We start from the raw sequence: 17,941 nt of genomic DNA, 5'->3' as shown, positions 1-17,941 counted from the left end.
AAGATTTAACGAGCTTCTGTACTCCTGAATGGTATTTAATGACACCGAGGCATGTTTGATCATAAATACTCTAGCAAGTTAATTTTGCAATAAAATAAAAACTTAAGGTATATCTTATATATGACTTTTATTTTTATTGTATTGCATTTGTGTGTGTGTGTGTCTGTGTGTGTGTGTGTGTGTGTGTGTGTGTAAGAGAGAGAGAGAGAGAGAGAGAGAGAGAGAGCGCAGGTAGAGGTCAGAGGAAAACTTCAGGGAGTTGATTTTCTCCTCCCACCATGAGGGTCCAGGAGATTGAACTCAGACCATCCGACCCCTGGTGAGTGCCCATTTACACACGTGCCATTAAAAAGCTAGAAGAAAAGAGTGTAGGCTCCAGAGGTCAGGGAGGACTGGAGCAAAACAGCATCTTGTGGACATGGCAGGACCCCTGCACTCACACGCTCACGGCAGCTATGGCTGCCAAGAAAAGATCTGCACAAGACCAACCAGCCAACACCCCAGCAAGGACTTGGAAGGGGTTCCCAAGTTCCCATCCATAACCGAGGAGCTATGAACTGTTGACAGCTTTAAGTGTGTGGTCCTTGGTTGGTTTTCTATGTTCTAGCAAACCTCACACCCGTGAGATTGTGGGTAGTATAAATTGGACTCAGGGTATTTTTTTTAAAATAGAGGCCATGAAGTTTGGAGGGTAAGGAGAGTAAGGGAAATCGTGGAGGAGTTAAGGGAAATGGGTGTGGGTGATATGACTGAAATCCAGCGTAGGGAGTTCTCAAAGAATTAACAGTGTTACAGCTTTATCAAGCAAGAAAGAACTAAACCAACACATAGAAAGGTATTCTCTCTTGGTTTTAGAATAATGAACAACTGTGTCCTGTTTCTTTGTTATAATCTTATATTTTCTAAAGTTTCAATGTGGGCATCAAATGCTTAGAGGAACAAAACATCTTGAAAATCAAATCTTTGGTAAAACTTCATCTCTAATACTGCAGGCTGCTGTGTCATTCGATGGTGAAAAATTCCCGAATACAGGGGAATAGTCAAGGCTAGGGATGGTTGCTGGAGAGGACATGTGAATTATGATACTTCTAAAATATAAAACCATAAAACTTTATTTCCCTGAGCAGTTTATAGACCAATGTAAGTGTCTAAAAATAGGAGATTGATTAAATAAATTATAGCACAACTATAAAATAGAAGATTCATAAATGTTTTCTGGCATTAAGCTCTCTGAGAGCAAAGGCAGAATGTGGGCTGTGTGATCTTGCAGATTGTGAGCACCCTTATCTTTACACAGCTATTGAATGAATGAATGAAGGCTACTCACATTAGTTTGGGAAGGAGAAATGGTGGAATTCCTAGGGATTGTTATATCCTCTGTTATTCTTTCATGTGTTCTCAAATATTCCACTGTAAATGTAATAACACGAGACTTTTTTAAAATAATTTTTATATTTAATTATGTGTATACCTCTGTGCCTTTGTGTGTGTGTGTGTGTGTGTGTGTGTGTGTATGCAGTGTCTGTGGAAGCCAGAGGAGGGCATTAGATTCCCTAGAGCTAGAGTTACAGGTGATTGTGAGTCAGTTGACATGGGTGCTGGAAGTTCAACTCCGCAAGAGAGGTATGCTCTCAGCCTGCGAGCCGTCTCTCTAGCCCCCGGGGAGCTTTTCAAAGATAACCTGGAATACAGGAAACCCTGTTGAAGTTGGAACCACTTTCTATCCCCCTAGGTCATGGTCACCTTGCACCGCTTCACTATTTTGTCACTCAGCCTGCTGCACTGGGACACTGCCTGATGTGGAAATAAACATTTCTAGAAATGTTGAAAGAATTAAAAGTCAGTCAGAAGAATGAAAACAAGATGCATTCTCCACTTTCCCTAGAAACTTCTAGTTTGAGGAATGAAGAAGTCTTTAATTATTTACAAAGAAGACCACCCACTCTACACACCCACAAACATACACACACACACACACACACGCACGCACACACACACACACACACACACGCACAGATCATCGTGAGTATCCTGGCCAGGTGGTCCTGGGTGTGTAAGAAAGCAGGCTGGGCAGTCTATGAGTGATGGGAAGCAGTGAGCCGCATTCCCTCCTCAGTTTCTGTTTCGTTCTCTGCCTCTAACTCCTCCCTTGACTTTCCTTCATGATGCACTGGAAGTTGGAACATAAACTCCTTTCTCTCCCAACTTTGTTTTGTATTTTGATAAGGGAGGGCTGGCCTGGACCTCACAAGAGATCTGACTGCCTCTGCCTTCTGGGTGCTGGGATTAAAGGCGTGTACTGTCATGCCTGTCCCAGTTTGGTCTGGACAGTATTTTATCACAACAGTAGAAAGCAAACTAAAGCAACTCGATTAAAGAACAGCAGAATTCTCTTTCTGATGAAATAATGCTTGTGTTTAGAGTGCTGTTCCCACCACAGGGTGACTCACAACTCAACCAAGACTCGCCAGCACTTGCCCACAGCACACACATATGCAATTTTTGCTGACAGACTGGTGCCCTGTTCTTAGGGTTACCTTTGTTCCTCTAACAACAGGGGTGGGTGTGTCTGATCCCTTGCCTTGGTTCTCTAAGAGAGTGTCCTTGGAGGCAGCAATTGGCTGGGGTGGGAAGGACTGACTACCACACCATCACAGTTGCTCTGTGGGTAAAGGTACCCAAATGCCCATCTTCCCAAGGCAGGGTCACAGGAGTTAGTCCCCACCAGACCCGCGCCCAGGATGCCTGCTCCACCTTACTTTAGATGTAGCTCTCAAACTTTACTCCCTGCCCCCATGTTTGCAGCCCATCTCTCTTAGCCACTACTCAGCTGTCCATCGGCCCCTCCATTCCAGGATGCTTTCAAAATCACGAACCTGATCATTTCATTTCACAACTGGCCTCAGCTGCCTTTAACCCCGGCTGTCAGAGGCCCCTGGCCTTGTACAGACTCACAAGGTCTCTGTCAGTACTTTTAAGGTTCCTCTTTTGTGTGCCTGTATTTTGTCCAGTGCCTGGTGCATGAGCGTCTCTAGTCAGTCAGTGTTTGGGCAAATAAAGCAATAGGGACACGCTGAAGGCTTTTCTATTGTCCTCTCAGACTGTACACATATAGGAACCTCCTGGGGGCCCTGTGAAAATACAGACTTAGATGCAGGAGGTCAGGGCTAAACCCAGAGTTCCTAGGTGATGCTGTTGGTCTCTGAGATTCACCCAGAGAAGAAACGATGCACAGACTCAGGATGCCTTTCAGCTGGAAGAGTGTATTTGGAATTAACTCTTCCTACAGGGATCTTGAAATCATGAGTGAACTTTACAATTGAAAGAGAAGAAAAGAAGTTAGAGATTTTGTTTACAGTCCCTGTGCACACCGAATAAGACTATGAGTTATTCCAGAAGTAAGAGACATTAAATAAAAGTCACTTGGTATTAAATTCCCAAGATCAACTTTTCAAAAATCAGGGTCTTACATAGCTCGACTGGCCTTGTACTTCTTCCTGGTCCTCTTGCCTCAGCCTTAGACTGCAGGGGATACAGACGTGCATCACTACATCATGCCGCACCTGGGAATCTTTCCTTTCCTCTACTTCTCCACCAATCTGATAGTCTCCTCTGGAGGAATGTGAGATGTATGGTACTTTGTTCTCCATTACTGAAATCAGAGACTGGAAGATGCTTTTGTTGCTGATGGGAAGGTGTTGCTGAGCTGGGGGAAGAGAGAAGCTGCCAGCTTTACAGTAATTCAGATCCAAGAAATCTGCAGAGAACAAAGGTATGGGCAACTCAGGCCCATAGCTTCCACACTGGGGAGGTGAAGGCAGGAAGATGAGAGGCTTAAGGCCAGTCTGGGCTACAGAGTGAGTCAGAGATCAGTCTGGGCTACATGAGAGAAAATTATTTTTAAAACAAACAACTACAGAAGGATTTTAGCTCAGGCTCCATGCATTCTGTTCCTGCTGCCCTGACTTCGGACTTAATCCCATCACATTCTCTAGGTCTTTAGAAGTTTTCTTTCACTACACCCAGACTTCTTCCTGCAAGACACATTGAACTGAACACCCTCAGCTCCTGGAAGAAGCATATGAACAGCCTGCTGTCTCTCTCCACCAGTCCTATTTCCTGAACAAGCGTGCAGTGCCTTTGGGTCTTCCTTGAGCTAACTGCTCAGGTATTTAACAATTCTTCCCAGACCTTCTGTCCCTTCCTACACTCTGGCCACAACGGACTACCTTTCCCTGACAAAACAGTTATCTAGTAAGAATCAAGTTCTGAAAAAAATGACAACACAGAATGCTCAGGATATATTTGAGTAAAAGTAGGCTGAGTTGTTAGACTAAAAAACAATCCCAAACAAACAAACTCCCTAAACCACCTTCTTCCTCCCCAATGTTTAAACTATTTAATACTTAATGTTTTCAAAAGACTATGTGTCATGTATATAGGATTCGAAAAGGTTACAAAATGAGCTCTTTTTTTTCTTAAAAAATTAATTTATTTATTATGTATATAGTGTTCTAACTGCATGTATGCCTGCATACCAGAAGAGGGTGCCAGATCTCATTATAGATGGCTTTGAGCTACCATGTGGATGCTGGGAACTGAACTCAGAACCTCACTGGAAGAGCAGCCAGTGCTCTTAACTTCTGAGCCATCTCTCCAGCCCCAAAATGAGCTCTTAAACTCACCCAGCACCCAACAACCCAACAGGAGAATTTAAACACCTCTGTTGTATAAAGACACAGGGAATTTGTTTTTCTTTTTGTGATGCCAGGGATATAACCAAAGGCTTGCTTACACTTGAATGAGCACTCCACTACTAAGCTAGAGCCATACCCATTTTCTGTCTGTCTGTCTGTCTGTCTGTCTGTCTATCTATCAATCATTTATTGCCTATCATTCATTTACCATCTTCTATCTACTATCTACATACCTATCTATCTATTTACCCATTCACCTATTTATCTTCTGTCTTATCTATGTTTAAAAGACAGTTTGCATCACATACCCACAAATCTCTAGGTATAGTTGTTTAGCTTTGCTTGCTTTTGAGTTTTGCCTTATGTAAGAACATTCTGCTTCATATGTGCACACTTTACATTGGGCTGTTTCTGTTTCATTTTCTCTTCAGGAAAGGTTCCAGCAGCTGTCTTTTCACATTTCCAGGAAAGCCGTGAGTTTAGAATTACACAAAAGAGTGGAATTACTAGACATGTGTGGACCCATGGTTATATGATGATGACAAATCTGTTGTAGCAAAGATGTTAATTTACACTCCCACGGTAACATAGGTAGTACATATGTGTCCATGAAAGTCTATGTTATCCCTGTCAGTTTGTATCCCTGGAACACAGGCAGTAGACTCTTACACTGCAGCACTTCTGTGCCAAGAGACAATGGTCTTGACTGCGTGAGCTGTTAGCTCCTGAGCACCTGACAAGAGAGGTGAGCCAGAGACTACCATCCGGGGTGAGCACCGTGCCCCACACCTTGACTAATCCTAATATAGGTGGACAGGACACTAAATGGAGATAGGAGATGAAGGTGTCCACCGGGCTTTGCCATGGGCCCACAGTCATGATAGGAGGCAATCAACGCCAGAATGAGACCTGGAAGGGACTTGAAGGCCGAATCCTTCGTTTTACGTTTAAGGAGATGGAGACTCACAAAGGTCAAGCTACTTGACAAGGTCCAAGAACTAATTACTGCATGAACCTCTCTCTACGGCACGTGATTCTTAATCCAGAGTTGCATACTTTTAGTAATTTAAGACAGCATGATGTCATGTATGAATTTCTCAAAGAATGAATAAAATATTATATTAAAAAGGCAGCATGACGTGATTCATAATGACCTTAAATATTCAAATAATCGATTTATTTTTAAAGGTAATTGTTTAACTTAGATGACTGATGAATTTGGTAATGTGCACTTCTTTGCTTATGGTGTGCACTGGAGTAATATTCAATGGGATGAACGGAAGACAGAGACAACCTCAATTATGGTTTCAATATGCAAATTTAACTGTACTAAGAGACACGGGTCTCTTGAGGACAATAAAATAATCTCCAATTAATTTATTGATGACTCTTATTCTTGGATAACTTTTTCAGGAAAATGTGAAGGCACCTCCTTAAAAGGAGAGAAAGAGAGAGAGAGAGAGAGAAGCAGACTTCAAATTCTTAAGTTCCAATTTAACTCTCTTTTATGAACATAATTAAGCTATCCTAAGAGGCTGGGGGTTGTGAGATTATGGCAGGACAGCCTCAGTAAACTTCTGCTTTATAGTGTGAGACACTGGGACATGGAAAACTCATTGGAAAGGGACCAATTTGTAGGAGATACTTAGTGCTCTTCAGAGTGAGCATAACGATTGATGGTGCTTGTAACCTAGTGCAGGCGTCTCTGACTCCCTCACTATAGGGAAAAGAATCCAACTGGGGAGGGGAGGTTGAGCACTCAGAGAAGTGTTAGGAATCTGCAGGGGAGCGGCTCCTGCAGTCTACAGGGGAAATGCTCGCTCATGTTTGCCTTGGGAATTCTCTGCTTCCCCAATCTTGCTCACCCTCCTCGACTCGCTCCTCTCCACTCCAAGGAGCCATTCTCCTTTTAAAAACATTTCTTTAGGTCTGGAGATGGCGCTGACTGGGTCGTGTGCTTGCCTCAAACGCTTGAATGATCTGGATTGGATCTTGAGTGCTACATAAACTGGCCATGGTGGCATACCCCAGCAGTCAGGAAGTGGAGACAGGAGGATGAGAAGTTCAAGGGCATCCTTGGTTACACAGTGAGTTCAAGACCGGTCTAGGATACATAAGAAACTGCTGTCTTTTTTTTAAAGAGGGGGGGGGGAAATGTTTACATTTAACAATGTCTTTGGTTTGATAATAAAAGCCTTCTGTGTGCCACCCCCTTTCAATGATAGAATAAAGCTCACTAGGTGTTCATTACTTTGGGGCGAGGGCTTGGAGGGAAAGAACACCTACTGATTTTGCCCAAGAATGCTGACTATACTATACTGAGTTACTTCTCACTCAAGTTTTCCTCCTGGCAGCCATTTTAATCAGCACTTCTCCTATTTAATGAGCATGTAGTGCCATGACATAATCACCCAGCTCGCCAGATTAATGATGAACAGAGGAACTGATTTTTCCAGCTGCATCATTTGAAGTAAACGTTAACTTTCTTTCTGAGTCCTTCGTCTAACAGCATTAGCGTGACAAATATGTCTTTCTCTAGCATAAGTAATTAGAATTTAATCACTTTAACTGCATCTTAATTACCCCAAATGAATTGAAAGGACATTTAATAGCAAAGATTAAATTGCCTTAATGAACGATTTTTGTGACTCCATCAATACTGGAATCACGGTAGCCGCTCCTCACCCACTCATCAAGATGCCTGTGATGAGCGCCACTGTCACTAGGTGGCGCGCTTCACACGCTTGCACATTTAGCCCCCACCCCCCCCCACCCCCAATTCCTCTGCTTAAGGAGGCAAGAGGAAAAGAAAGTGAGAAGCTCATCACTTGCTGTGTTCCTCTGATAGCCTCTCTTAGAGACTATGCAATCATCATGCTAAAAGAAAGGACTTATGGCAGAAACTGTCCGTTCTCAGTACCCTGTGACATACGCAAAGAATGAAGGGCGGCGGGTGTACGGGTGCTGACTGAAACTGAGCTGTTCTCAACCACCAACATACATGCAGAGCTTCCTGTCAGTTCGCTTGTGTGTGTGTGTGTGTGTGTGTGTGTGTACGTGTAGTCATAACGTATGGATAATAGGCAGGTGTTGTTAGAATGGAGCCAAAGGCAGATGAGAACATCGTCCTCAGAAGCATGGGTGGTCTTGGGCCTTTGGGCCTTCCTCCAGGCATGGGTCCCAGAGGGCCAAGCTTGCCCGCAGAGCACATCTAATGAGATGGGCCTTTCCCATCAATAATTGTTTAAGTGAACAAGGAGAGAGAGAAAGAGAGAGAGAGAGAGAGAGAGAGAGAGAGAGAGAGAGAGAGAGAGATATGAGCTTCATGTCTGTTACCAACCACTCTCTGACTGCTTCCTTGGAGCGGAGCAATTAAAAGAAATCTTGCCTAAACATCAGAGAAGAAAGAATGTTTCAAAATTTTTCCTTGAGAGCCCAAGAAGAAAAATTTACTCTCTAATTTCAAGAGCTTTATAATGCATGGACCTTGTTAAATGGACACGTTAGAGGTTAGGCTGGCCCGTGGTGGCACATGCCTTTAAACCCAGCACTCAGGAGGCAGAGGCAGGCAGATCTCTGTGAGCTCTAGGTCAGCCTAGTCTACAGAGTGAGTTCCAAGGCAGCGAAGCATACATAGAGAAATCCTGTCTTGGAAAAAAAAAAATCAAAAACCAATCGAGCGGGGAGGGTAGCGAGTCAGATGTCCACATTCTGAGTGCATTGACTGTGGTCTGGAACTGTCCACAGAAGCCAGTGGTGGAGAATATGCTTGGCCAGTGCCTTGGGGAAACTGAGTCCAGGGCATTCGTACACTCCAGTGCAGTGACCAGAGACAAATTATTTCAACCCACTACAGAGAACATTGGAGAAAGCAGAGGAAATTACCACACACCATATAGATTCCCAGACCTCCATGCACATTAAGGTCACCTGGGAGCCCGGGTCACACCCCACTCAATTAGACGGGAATATCTGGGGTTGCAGCCAGATATTAGTTGTTTAAGTCTTTAAGTGATTTCTATGTGCAGTAAGACTTCTGAGCCATTGGCATAGACAGGGTATTAGATGGGAATGTCTGCCGCAACAGGCAATAAATAGAAGTGAACAAGCAGCTTAAATTCTCTCCTTTTTCATTAGGTATGACAGACCTGACCAATTGTCTTCTAGGGTTGGGCTCTGCTCAGCTGTTGTCTTATTAAAGCTACACATTAAAGGGATGGAAATGTTCTAGAAGCTATTTGTTCCATTGTAACATCTTTGGGAAGAAACATATGTAGCCGATAGAACATTAAGGCCTTGATAAATAATTGTAAGTTTGTATCAAATGGTTACATTGTCACATGGCTGGCCTAGTCACCAGTCACGTCAGCAAGAAACTAAGCTTTATCAGAGGGAATATAATAGTTTTAAAATAAAAGCCTGTAAAGAGGATGAGATAGAAATGTAAGACCGTGTACTAAACTAATTTACCTTTGAAATGAGACCTTCCTTCCTCACGGACTGTGAGACTGACATTTCTCATGTAGAAAGAATGGAGCTATCTTCTGAAGGTGCTCACAGGTCTTATTCAAATGTCGACACACAGAAAATAATCTGTGATGCATATGGATTGAATTTTTCATTATAAATGTGTTCAATGACAAGCATAACTTCATGAGATTCTTTTTCTATAGCAACCTTTGGTTGGGGGGGCATTCAATTTTACCGAAGTGTGGAAATCTTAGTACTTAATTAGGGTCTGAAATGAAACCAGTTATTTCACTTTTGAGCCACTGGGGTTGAGTTACAAAAACAAGCGTGTGTTTAAATACTTCATTATACGCAGTTTACAGAGAACACTGGGCATTACCACTTCAAGGACGTGGCGGCCACTGACTATGGAAGCCCAGGAGTGAGACACCTGGGACCCTCCTTCTAAATTACCCACAGCCGTTAGAGTTGAATATTTCCTTTTCTTGACAAGAAAACCAAGAATGGATTTTTACCGGTATGCTCTGTAAGAACCGTTGCTTGGGAGAACTTTGGGGACCAGCGTGTTTGATTAGCTGAATTTGCCACGGATGTGGAAGATGATGTCATCAAACAGCTAGTGTAACAACCGCCTTAAAGACCTCGTAGATTAGAGATGACTATAGATTTTTCCCCAGCACGGATCAAAGGGACTGAATTGAACGTTTTAGCTTAATGATCCAACTCTTGTCACACCCACAGGGACGCAAATTCCGATTTTATATGCTGGTGTGCACGTGCCACGCCACGTGGGGACAAACCAATCAGCCCCTGATCTTTGACGACGGTTTTGATCTTTTTGACGACCCGACAGGGCCAGTGTTTATTCTGGGAGGAGCCTCCTGCTCTCAAAAACTTCGGAATATTAGATATTAATGTTTCTTTGCTGCAGCGTGGAATCCTGTACCATCCCAGTTGCCTCTTTAGAGATGGAGTCCTGCCTTAGGCTGCGAGGCTGTGGGGATCTGTCCAGGGTCCTGACTCGGGGCCAGGGTTCCATGCCTGCAGGCTCCAACAGCCCTTACACTCACCCCACGGGAGAGGAAAACAAAGGCTTCCAAGCTTAAGGCCTGGGGGCTGCGTTCTGACTCACTCTGGCCAGTTTGCTGGGAAGCAAGCCAAACAAAGGAACTGTTAATCTGTGCGGACTATATTGGTCCCAGCTTCCGACTTCAGACTGCCAGGGTCACCTCTGCGCTCATCGTTCCTCTTAGGTAAAAATATGTCAGAGAGTGTAATTCCGGCATGGAACCGAAATAGTCACCCTTTCTGGGTAGGTTAGAGTTCGGGGTGTAATTGGTAGGGAAGGTAATGGTGTCTTCCTCGACAGGGGCCTTTGATAGGCATCCTCTTCCTCCTCCACGCCTTCTTACTACAAAATACTGCTTAAAAAAATCTTGAGGACAAGGATGCTCTAAAAACAAAGCCTCGGCCAACCTTACGTCTATCTCCTGTCCCCTCGCCAGGCGGCCACTAGGAGGCGCGCGCAGCGTCCTCTGCGCTGTCACCGCAGCTGCAGCAAAGCTAACCTAGGTTCCGAAGTCCCGGAGCAAAGCCAGTTCACCCCTGTCTCTGCTGAGCTTGCAGGGGGCAAAAAGCGTCAAAGATAGTCACATTTTAGGTTTTGGAATGACTTTACTGCTACGATCTACCTGTACTATTGTAGTTTTAAGCGACTGGGTCTGAAGTGATCGCAGTACCCTGACCCTGGGTATTCGGAGTTGACACTCCGAATTATCCAAGGATCTCCCGGTTCCGTCTTGGAGAGGGGGTGATAGTTGGGCACCTTCTGAACATGCCATGGCGTTTGTTTCTGGTGGGCGTCCTTCTTTGCCGGCCACAAAATCACAATACAGCAGCCACCAGGTCTCCTTCAGCCTCAGAAAGCAGGCTTAACCCGGTACAAAAACTACAATCGCTAATTATCGCCACAGGCACCCATCAACCTCACTGCACTTCCTCTCCTCATGGGACGCCGTTGCCACCACCAACAACAAAAAAAATGCACAAAGGCAACTATTGTCTCACCGAGGGGACAGATAGTCTGTAAGAAAAATGTCGCTCAGAGCCTTCTGGTGACTGTTCCCAAGTCCTTTTGACTTTACATCCGCTTGGTGTGTGTGTGTGTGTGTGTGTGTGTGTGTGTGTGTGTTCCGATTACCCCAGTTCACCCCCACCATTTATCTCTTGAAGCTCTGGGACTCTCGGTTGCCTTCTGATAACGGGTTATCCCTTAGCCACGCTGGGAGAAAGCAATCCCAGGCCTTGACCCCAGCCTCCAAGGCGGACACGGTCGGTCGCGCCCTGCCGGCCTTTTGTTCAAGCGGCAGAGGGCTAGGAGCAGCTGCACCACGGGAGAGCCACAGTGCAGGGCGCCAGGGAATCGGTGTGGCGGTGCCGCCTTCCCTTCCCACTCTGGAGCCCAGGAGCTCTTCCAGCCCTGGCATTTCTCATGCCCAGGCCCGCCCTCCCCCGCCCCCATCTCTCCATCCAGAATTCTTCTGGGATTGAACAACTGCGCTTCTTAGGGTCCAGTCTGGCTCTCCTGCCTGGCTCTCGCTGCCAGGGCAGCACCGGACATTTGAAATGTCACTGGTCGGGATAAATATTAACACAAAAGCAAATGGACGTGTGCAGAGCCAGTTATCAATCAACCAGGCCACAAGGCCACTCACAGCAAACATGGCCCAGGTTGGGTTGGGCAAGACTTTCTCAGGGCTACTTCCAGGTAGAGCCCCCCCCTCCAGCCCCCAGCTTAGATCTGCCACTAGCACAGAAGGGCAAATACCCGACCGTAAGTGGACAAAGTACCGGGTGCCGAAGAGCAGGTCATCTTCTCCTAGGGCTCTGGAGGTCTCCTCACCTTTGGCAGGACTGAGTACCCAGAAAGCCGCCGCCTTGCCTGGGCGGAGGACCTGAGCCAGCATCACCTTCTGGGTGCACAGAGTTAGTCGCACTCACTTGTGGGTGTCTCTTGCAGTCTTTTCCCCGGGAGTGCCAGCTCCCGCCTAGGGGCCAAAGCCTTCTGGAATATTTAATTGGAAGCTAATCTCCTCCTGTCTTGATAGACGCCCACGTCAGAGGCGGGGCACCCAGCTTAGCTTCCCCACCCCACTCGGGACCAGAAGCGGTGTGCGTCTGGTCACGCTGCGTTTTAATGAGCAGCAGCAAGCATTACGTTGAGGCAACATATATTGATTTTTAAAAGGTAGTTAATTTGGTGAGAATTTCCTCCAGTCTTTCACCAGCGCTTGTAATTTATACATTCTTCTGGCGCCTCCCCAAACAGACTGCCACGTGCAGAGGATTTTGACCCACCAAATACACTGCTTGGACCGCGGGTCCCAGAGAGGCAACTGAAAAAACCACTCTTCCACCGAAGAGTGAGGGAACTCGGTCAGGCCTTACAAGGGGCTTGAGAAAAGATGAGGGTTGAGTCTTAAGGGCAACAGTCAGCAAAGCTGCAGTGGCTGTTGATGGGGAGCCGGCCCTGAGATCCTGGGGCTGCCAGGGCGGCAAAGTATCCGAGTATCAGTCCTCAGACTCCATCACTAAGGCCTGAAGCGTCTCTTAAGAAGGAAAAAAGAAGAAGAAGAAGAAGAAGAAGAAGAAGAAGAAGAAGAAGAAGAAGAAGAAGAAGAAGAAGAAGAAGAAGAAACCAGGCTGATCTTTAGTTACTCAAAAAATGCAAAAATGGGCCTTGACTTTTGAGGCAGAATGGATGATTCTGGGTTTCTTGCATGTGCACCTTGCCCCTCATGGCAGACTTAGGTTCCAGTCTTCTCACTCCTTCATGTTCCAGAAACAAAAATGAAAGAGGTGGAGCTCCACTCCGTCTCAGGACACCCAGTGTCCTTGGGATCGGTGTCAGCTCGAGCCTCCTACTTTCCACACATTCTAGGAAAAGGCCACATGCTTGGAGCCAAGAATAACAGAGCTAGTCATTTGGACCTAGTGTACAGACACCCTTTGGTGACCTTCTGGGTCCCATGAGCACCTGCTCAGCTCCCAACTCATGCCTTTGGTGTGCAGGTTCTAGAACTTAGTCTTCATTCACAGAGCTCCCCAGCACCAAGCATCAGCCCCTCCCCAACTCAGTTTTCTTATCTGGAGGTCAGGGGGCTTTGCACAGAATAGACAGGCTAGGTTTTCAGGACTAGGCACTCAGCACAGGACCCACCAGTCCCTCCTTCCAGGGTGTGACAGAAGACCATGTGGGGTGTCGCTGATGTTTGGAGTGTCTTCACCAAGTGGTGGGATGAGACTTTCGCGTGAGAGTTCGGCCTTTTTATCCACCTTTCCGAGCCCCACACAGGCTAGCCTCAGAGGCCTCCCTACCTGCCTGGAAGTCGGGAGCCCTGGCTTCAGGCGAGGGTGCTCTGGAAGGTTCTGAGGGAACAGTGGCAGAGCAGCAAGATCAGCTGCACGCGGGACTCAATAGGCCCACCAGGGGCTCCAACACCACAGAAAGTTAAAGTGGAACCGTGAGGTTTAGGCACGGCAGTCGGTTGGCCCTGGGCCCGAATCGCCTTGTCCTTTGCCTCGCCTTACTCCTGAGCGAAATAACCCTAGCCTGCCTTGGGAATTTTAGAGCAAAGGACTGAGTGAGTTAGCCTGGGAATTCTGGGCGGCCAGAGACTGAAGCAGCGTAACCCCTACCACCGAAGGCCTCTAGAGGCCAGATGCTGGGAACACTAGGGTAGCCCGCGCCTAGGATCCCAGGCTAGTCCGCACCTGCCTTCCCCCAGCTTCTCATTGGTAGGCACCGGGTGGGGGAGGGGGTTCGGCCTCACGCTTTGATTTTAGTCGGTGAAACGGCTCAGTGCCCTCGGCTCAGAGCGGATTGACTGTCTCTCGTTCTCTAGGGACGAATTAATGGAGAACGATCAGTTAATTAACAAACCCTCATTCTAGCGTTTACCTTTCTCTTCACCAAGACTCAGACCTGGACGCAGGGCTCAGATGAGGCTGTAGGTGGCTTGAGGCCGGGTGGGGGGTGGGGTGGGGGACTTGGACACAGGAGTCAATCAACGCGGTAACCTCCACCCAGGTCTCCTGAACACAATCCGCCCCTAGGCTGCCCTCTTCTCGCTTCTTCAAGGGTCGCCGAGTGTGTCTGAATGCCTGGCGCGGCTCATCATCTGGGCTCAGCTGGCCGCTAGGTCTCTTGGCCCACTACGGAGTCAGGCATGGTGCCTGCACTTGTCAGCTGAGACTTTCAGTGCTCAAAATCAAACAATCTGCTAGGGGTTTTGAACTGGGAGACCGGCTTGCTGATTTGGGGAACATTTACATGTTCCCACCCAAGAGCACAGAGACTTGTATGAAAAAAATCACAAAAACGAAAAAGCGAGTTGTCAGCGGTGGGTCCCCGGGCTCAACGGGAGGTTCCTGGGGACCTGGTCACTGTCTGTCTCTGTCCCTCTCCTTTCCACAGCCGGTTACACGCGCAGCCCATGTGTGGTAACCCTGCCGAAGCAGCCCGCCATGCACACAGCGTCTGCAGGTTTGGAATCTGTGTACAAACCCTATCGAAGTGCGGCTCCCCGGACGTGCGGCGCCAATAAAATGGGGCAAGGGTGGGTCGCCGCAGTCAGCTCAGCCAAATATTGACAGGCAGCTTGAGTAGCGCCAGTCCCGCGCCGGGTATGTGCCTTGTGCAACCGGAGCTAGTTTTAGGTTTTTTTTTTTTTTTTTGTCCCTTCCTAAACCCGCTGTGTTCCGCTCAGAACCACACAACTCTAGTGTTCCACCAGGTTCTAAGAGTCTCTCGGCCTGAGGCTCAAAACCCTGCAGTTCTGTCCCCGAGCACAAATACGACCCCGAAGCCTTGTTCAGTCTTCGAAGCCTCCCACCGCCCAACGCACTGAGTCCCTGGAGGAGAAGGTCGGTTGCCTAAGCTGGCTCTTCCAGGTCAAGGAAAGAAAGGGGAGGCGGAGCGGGACGAAGCGCGCCCAGCCTTCTCTCTCATTCCCTCCCACCTTCAGTCCCTTATCTCGCCCACGCGCCCGTCGGCTCACCTGCTAAGCGGAGCGCGGACATGCGCTGGAACTCCGGCTCCTGCAGCCACTTCCACATTCTCCGGAAGGTCTCCCGGCCGGACTTGAGTTTGCTCCAGGGCTTGGGGTTTCGCAGCAGGTCCGAAAGGGTCCCCTGGGAACGGCAGAGCACCCTCTGCGCGAAGATGGCCTGTGGGATGCTGTAACGTTTGAGCTCGGTGGTGATACGCTGAGCCACCTCTTTGGTATTGATCTCTTCCATCTGCCCTGAATTACTTCCATTGCTGACCTGCGAGCCGGTCACCGAAGGGTTGGGCTCCCGGGCTGTGCCCAGGAGCTGTCCGTGGCCCTGGGCATTCAGGTGGGCATGGGGATGGTGCGGAGGAAGGCCGTTGATGGGCACCATGCCGGCCGAGGTGGGCGTGAGGTGCTGCTCTCCGTGGCGACCGAGCATGGCAGGGTGGTGGGCTTCAAAGCCATTTGGGGTGAGCATCTTGTCGGTGGGCATAGCCGCTCCGGGATGAGCATAGTGGGGAAGCCCTTGCTGGGAGTTGTGAATGCTGCCCAGACCGGAGCCAGAGAGGGGCGAGAGGCTCTGGCCCATGCCAGCCACGTCCTTGTGGTAAGGGGTATAGAGGTTATTCATGGAGGCTAGCCCGCGCTCATCCCGCATAAGAGTGAAGCTACCACTCACGTTGCCCGCCAGGCGCTGGTGGTGGTGTGGGTGGTGGTGGTGATGGTGGTGGTGATGGTGGTGAGGGAACTTGTCGGACACAGTGGAGATGGGCGGCAGCGGCTGCAGAGGGGTTAAGGTGGTGTAGGTGGTGGGCATGCTCATACCTGGGGGAGTTTCACAGGCCATGGTCATGGTGGGGTGCAGGGGGCCAGCCAGGCTGTGCTCAGGGGCGCGGTGGTGGTGGTGGTAATCGCTGCCTCCGCTGCCGCCGTCCAGCAGGGACGCCATGCCCATGGAACGCGGGTGCGCCGGAGGCAGGTGGCTGCCGCGGTGCCCCACGGAGCTGCGCGCGTGAGGGCTGCCGCCCAGCAGGTCGGCAGGGGCGGGCACCGGCTCATGGCTCACCCCGTGCAGCTCGCCGATCGCCTCCATGGTCAGCTGCGCGTTCATCGTGATGCGGGCGAGCGGGCTGCAACATCGATGTGGCCGGGCAGAGGCGGCGAGGGGCACACGGAGTCCAGTCTTCACATCGGCTGCCGGCGACTGTGGCCTTTCTTTCTCTCACTGTGGGGATCTGTGTCTCTCGCTCTTTCTCTGTGTGTCTCGCCTTCTCTCTTGCTCCCACCTTCCCCTCTGCTTTTTTTTTTTTTTTTAATATTAATCTCCAAAAAGGATCCGCGCTGTTGGGAGAGCGCGGTGCCCCCTAGCCTGCCCAGCCCGGCCCCCTCTTGCCCCTCTCCTTAGAATCGTGCTGCCCCCGGCTCCCTTAACGCGGCCCGTGCTCCTGCCGCGGCTGCTGTTTGCCTGCGCCGCCCGCCAGCTCGAGCCATGGCTCGGTTACTGTTGCTGACTGTGGCCGCGATTCGGTAGCCGCCGCCGCCGCCGCTGCCCGCCCTCACGCCCGCCGGGCTCAGCGCGCATGCGCGCTTCTAGGCCCCGCCCCCTCGGTCCCAGAGCAAGGGCTCCGTGACGTCCCAGTACAAATGAACCGGGGGGGGGGGCGGCGGCAAGCTTTCTCGGTGGCGCCGGATGGCCCCGGAGCGGTGCGCACGTGCACGGGACGCGGGCAGAGAGCGACCTGGAGCCTCTGCCACAGTCCCGGGAGGCTTGCTTCCCCCGGTCTTCCTCACTGCCTCCCTCTCGCTTCCCAGTCCCAGACTCTCTTGCCTGGTTTCTGTCACAGAGGGTCAGCTAGATTAGAGAGTTAAAGTCCCTGGGTCTGAGTGGCTGTTTGTCTGTGTAGGTAACCCGCGAGGGGCCGGGGATTGTGCCATGGCCCTTGCCCACTCTTCCACTCGTCCCCCTGGACTTTATTCCCTGGAAGGTCGCTGGAGGCGAGCTCATTCCCCATCCTTAAATGCCTGGGCTACGGGTCCTGAGAGATGTATACCTTAAAGGCCTATGTCAGCGTGGCTGCAGTTGAACTAGCACCTATGATCCTCCTGGGTACTCCTAGATACATCCACTTTTCCCCATCTAAGCCAAGCGCAGAGGATCATTCAGTGCCTTGAGTCCGGATCGAGGCCACACCTCGCTGTCCCAGACTTCGGAGGAGGTCATCCATTATGCTCCCAATTAAGGCGGCACTCCACTTCCGTTAACTCTGCTTGGAGGATCGTGAGGTGGACTAAAGAGAGTGCCTGGATGGGTTCCCTGGTTAACATGGGGGGGGTGGTCTTTTAGTTACTCTATAGCCTTCATAGAAAAGCACCTAGAGGCTGCTGCTATTCGGGAGGAGAACCCACGCAGGCAGAGTGCACGCAGCCGCGCTGGTCTCTGCTTGGCCCGCAGGGACGCTTTCCTCTTCCCGGCGTCCCTGCAAGAAGCCTCCAGATTTGAAAATCAATTCAGCTCTGGGCATAATTGCGCCCCTGTCACAGTCACGCTCCAATCCGGAATTGAACCCGGGCCTTTAGCCTGGTGGGGACGCGTGGGGAGGCCCCCAGTGTGGGACACACACCCGGCCGCCACATGCCGCGGCTTTCTTTTATTTACAAAAGAAAGAAAGAAAAAAGTCCGTAACAAAAGGCAGAGCCTTGTCTGCTTAGGTGCTTTTATCC

The 17,941-nt window shown here is 49.3% G+C and overlaps 1 protein-coding gene across 2 annotated transcripts in view; it reads right to left on the bottom strand.

Annotated features, from left to right (window-relative positions):
• Positions 1–16,835, bottom strand: part of Onecut1 (one cut homeobox 1) — a 34,124-nt gene extending 17,289 nt beyond the window's left edge. The window contains exon 1 of one of the 2 annotated variants that reach the window (XM_048424365.3): positions 15,227–16,835. In XM_048424365.3, coding sequence (XP_048280322.3) covers positions 15,227–16,331 — 1,105 coding nt within the window. In that variant the 5' untranslated portion in view covers positions 16,332–16,835. The remainder of the gene's footprint in view (positions 1–15,226) is intronic. The other variant, XM_087905377.1, reaches the window with a different exon arrangement.
• Between the last annotated feature and the right edge of the window lie 1,106 nt (positions 16,836–17,941).

Source organism: Myodes glareolus, chromosome 4 (assembly GCF_982192425.1).
Source record: "Myodes glareolus chromosome 4, mMyoGla1.1, whole genome shotgun sequence".
Classification (NCBI taxonomy): domain Eukaryota; kingdom Metazoa; phylum Chordata; class Mammalia; order Rodentia; family Cricetidae; genus Myodes; species Myodes glareolus.
Note: the sequence above shows the minus strand (reverse complement) of the source record. Positions and strands in the feature narration are given on the sequence as shown.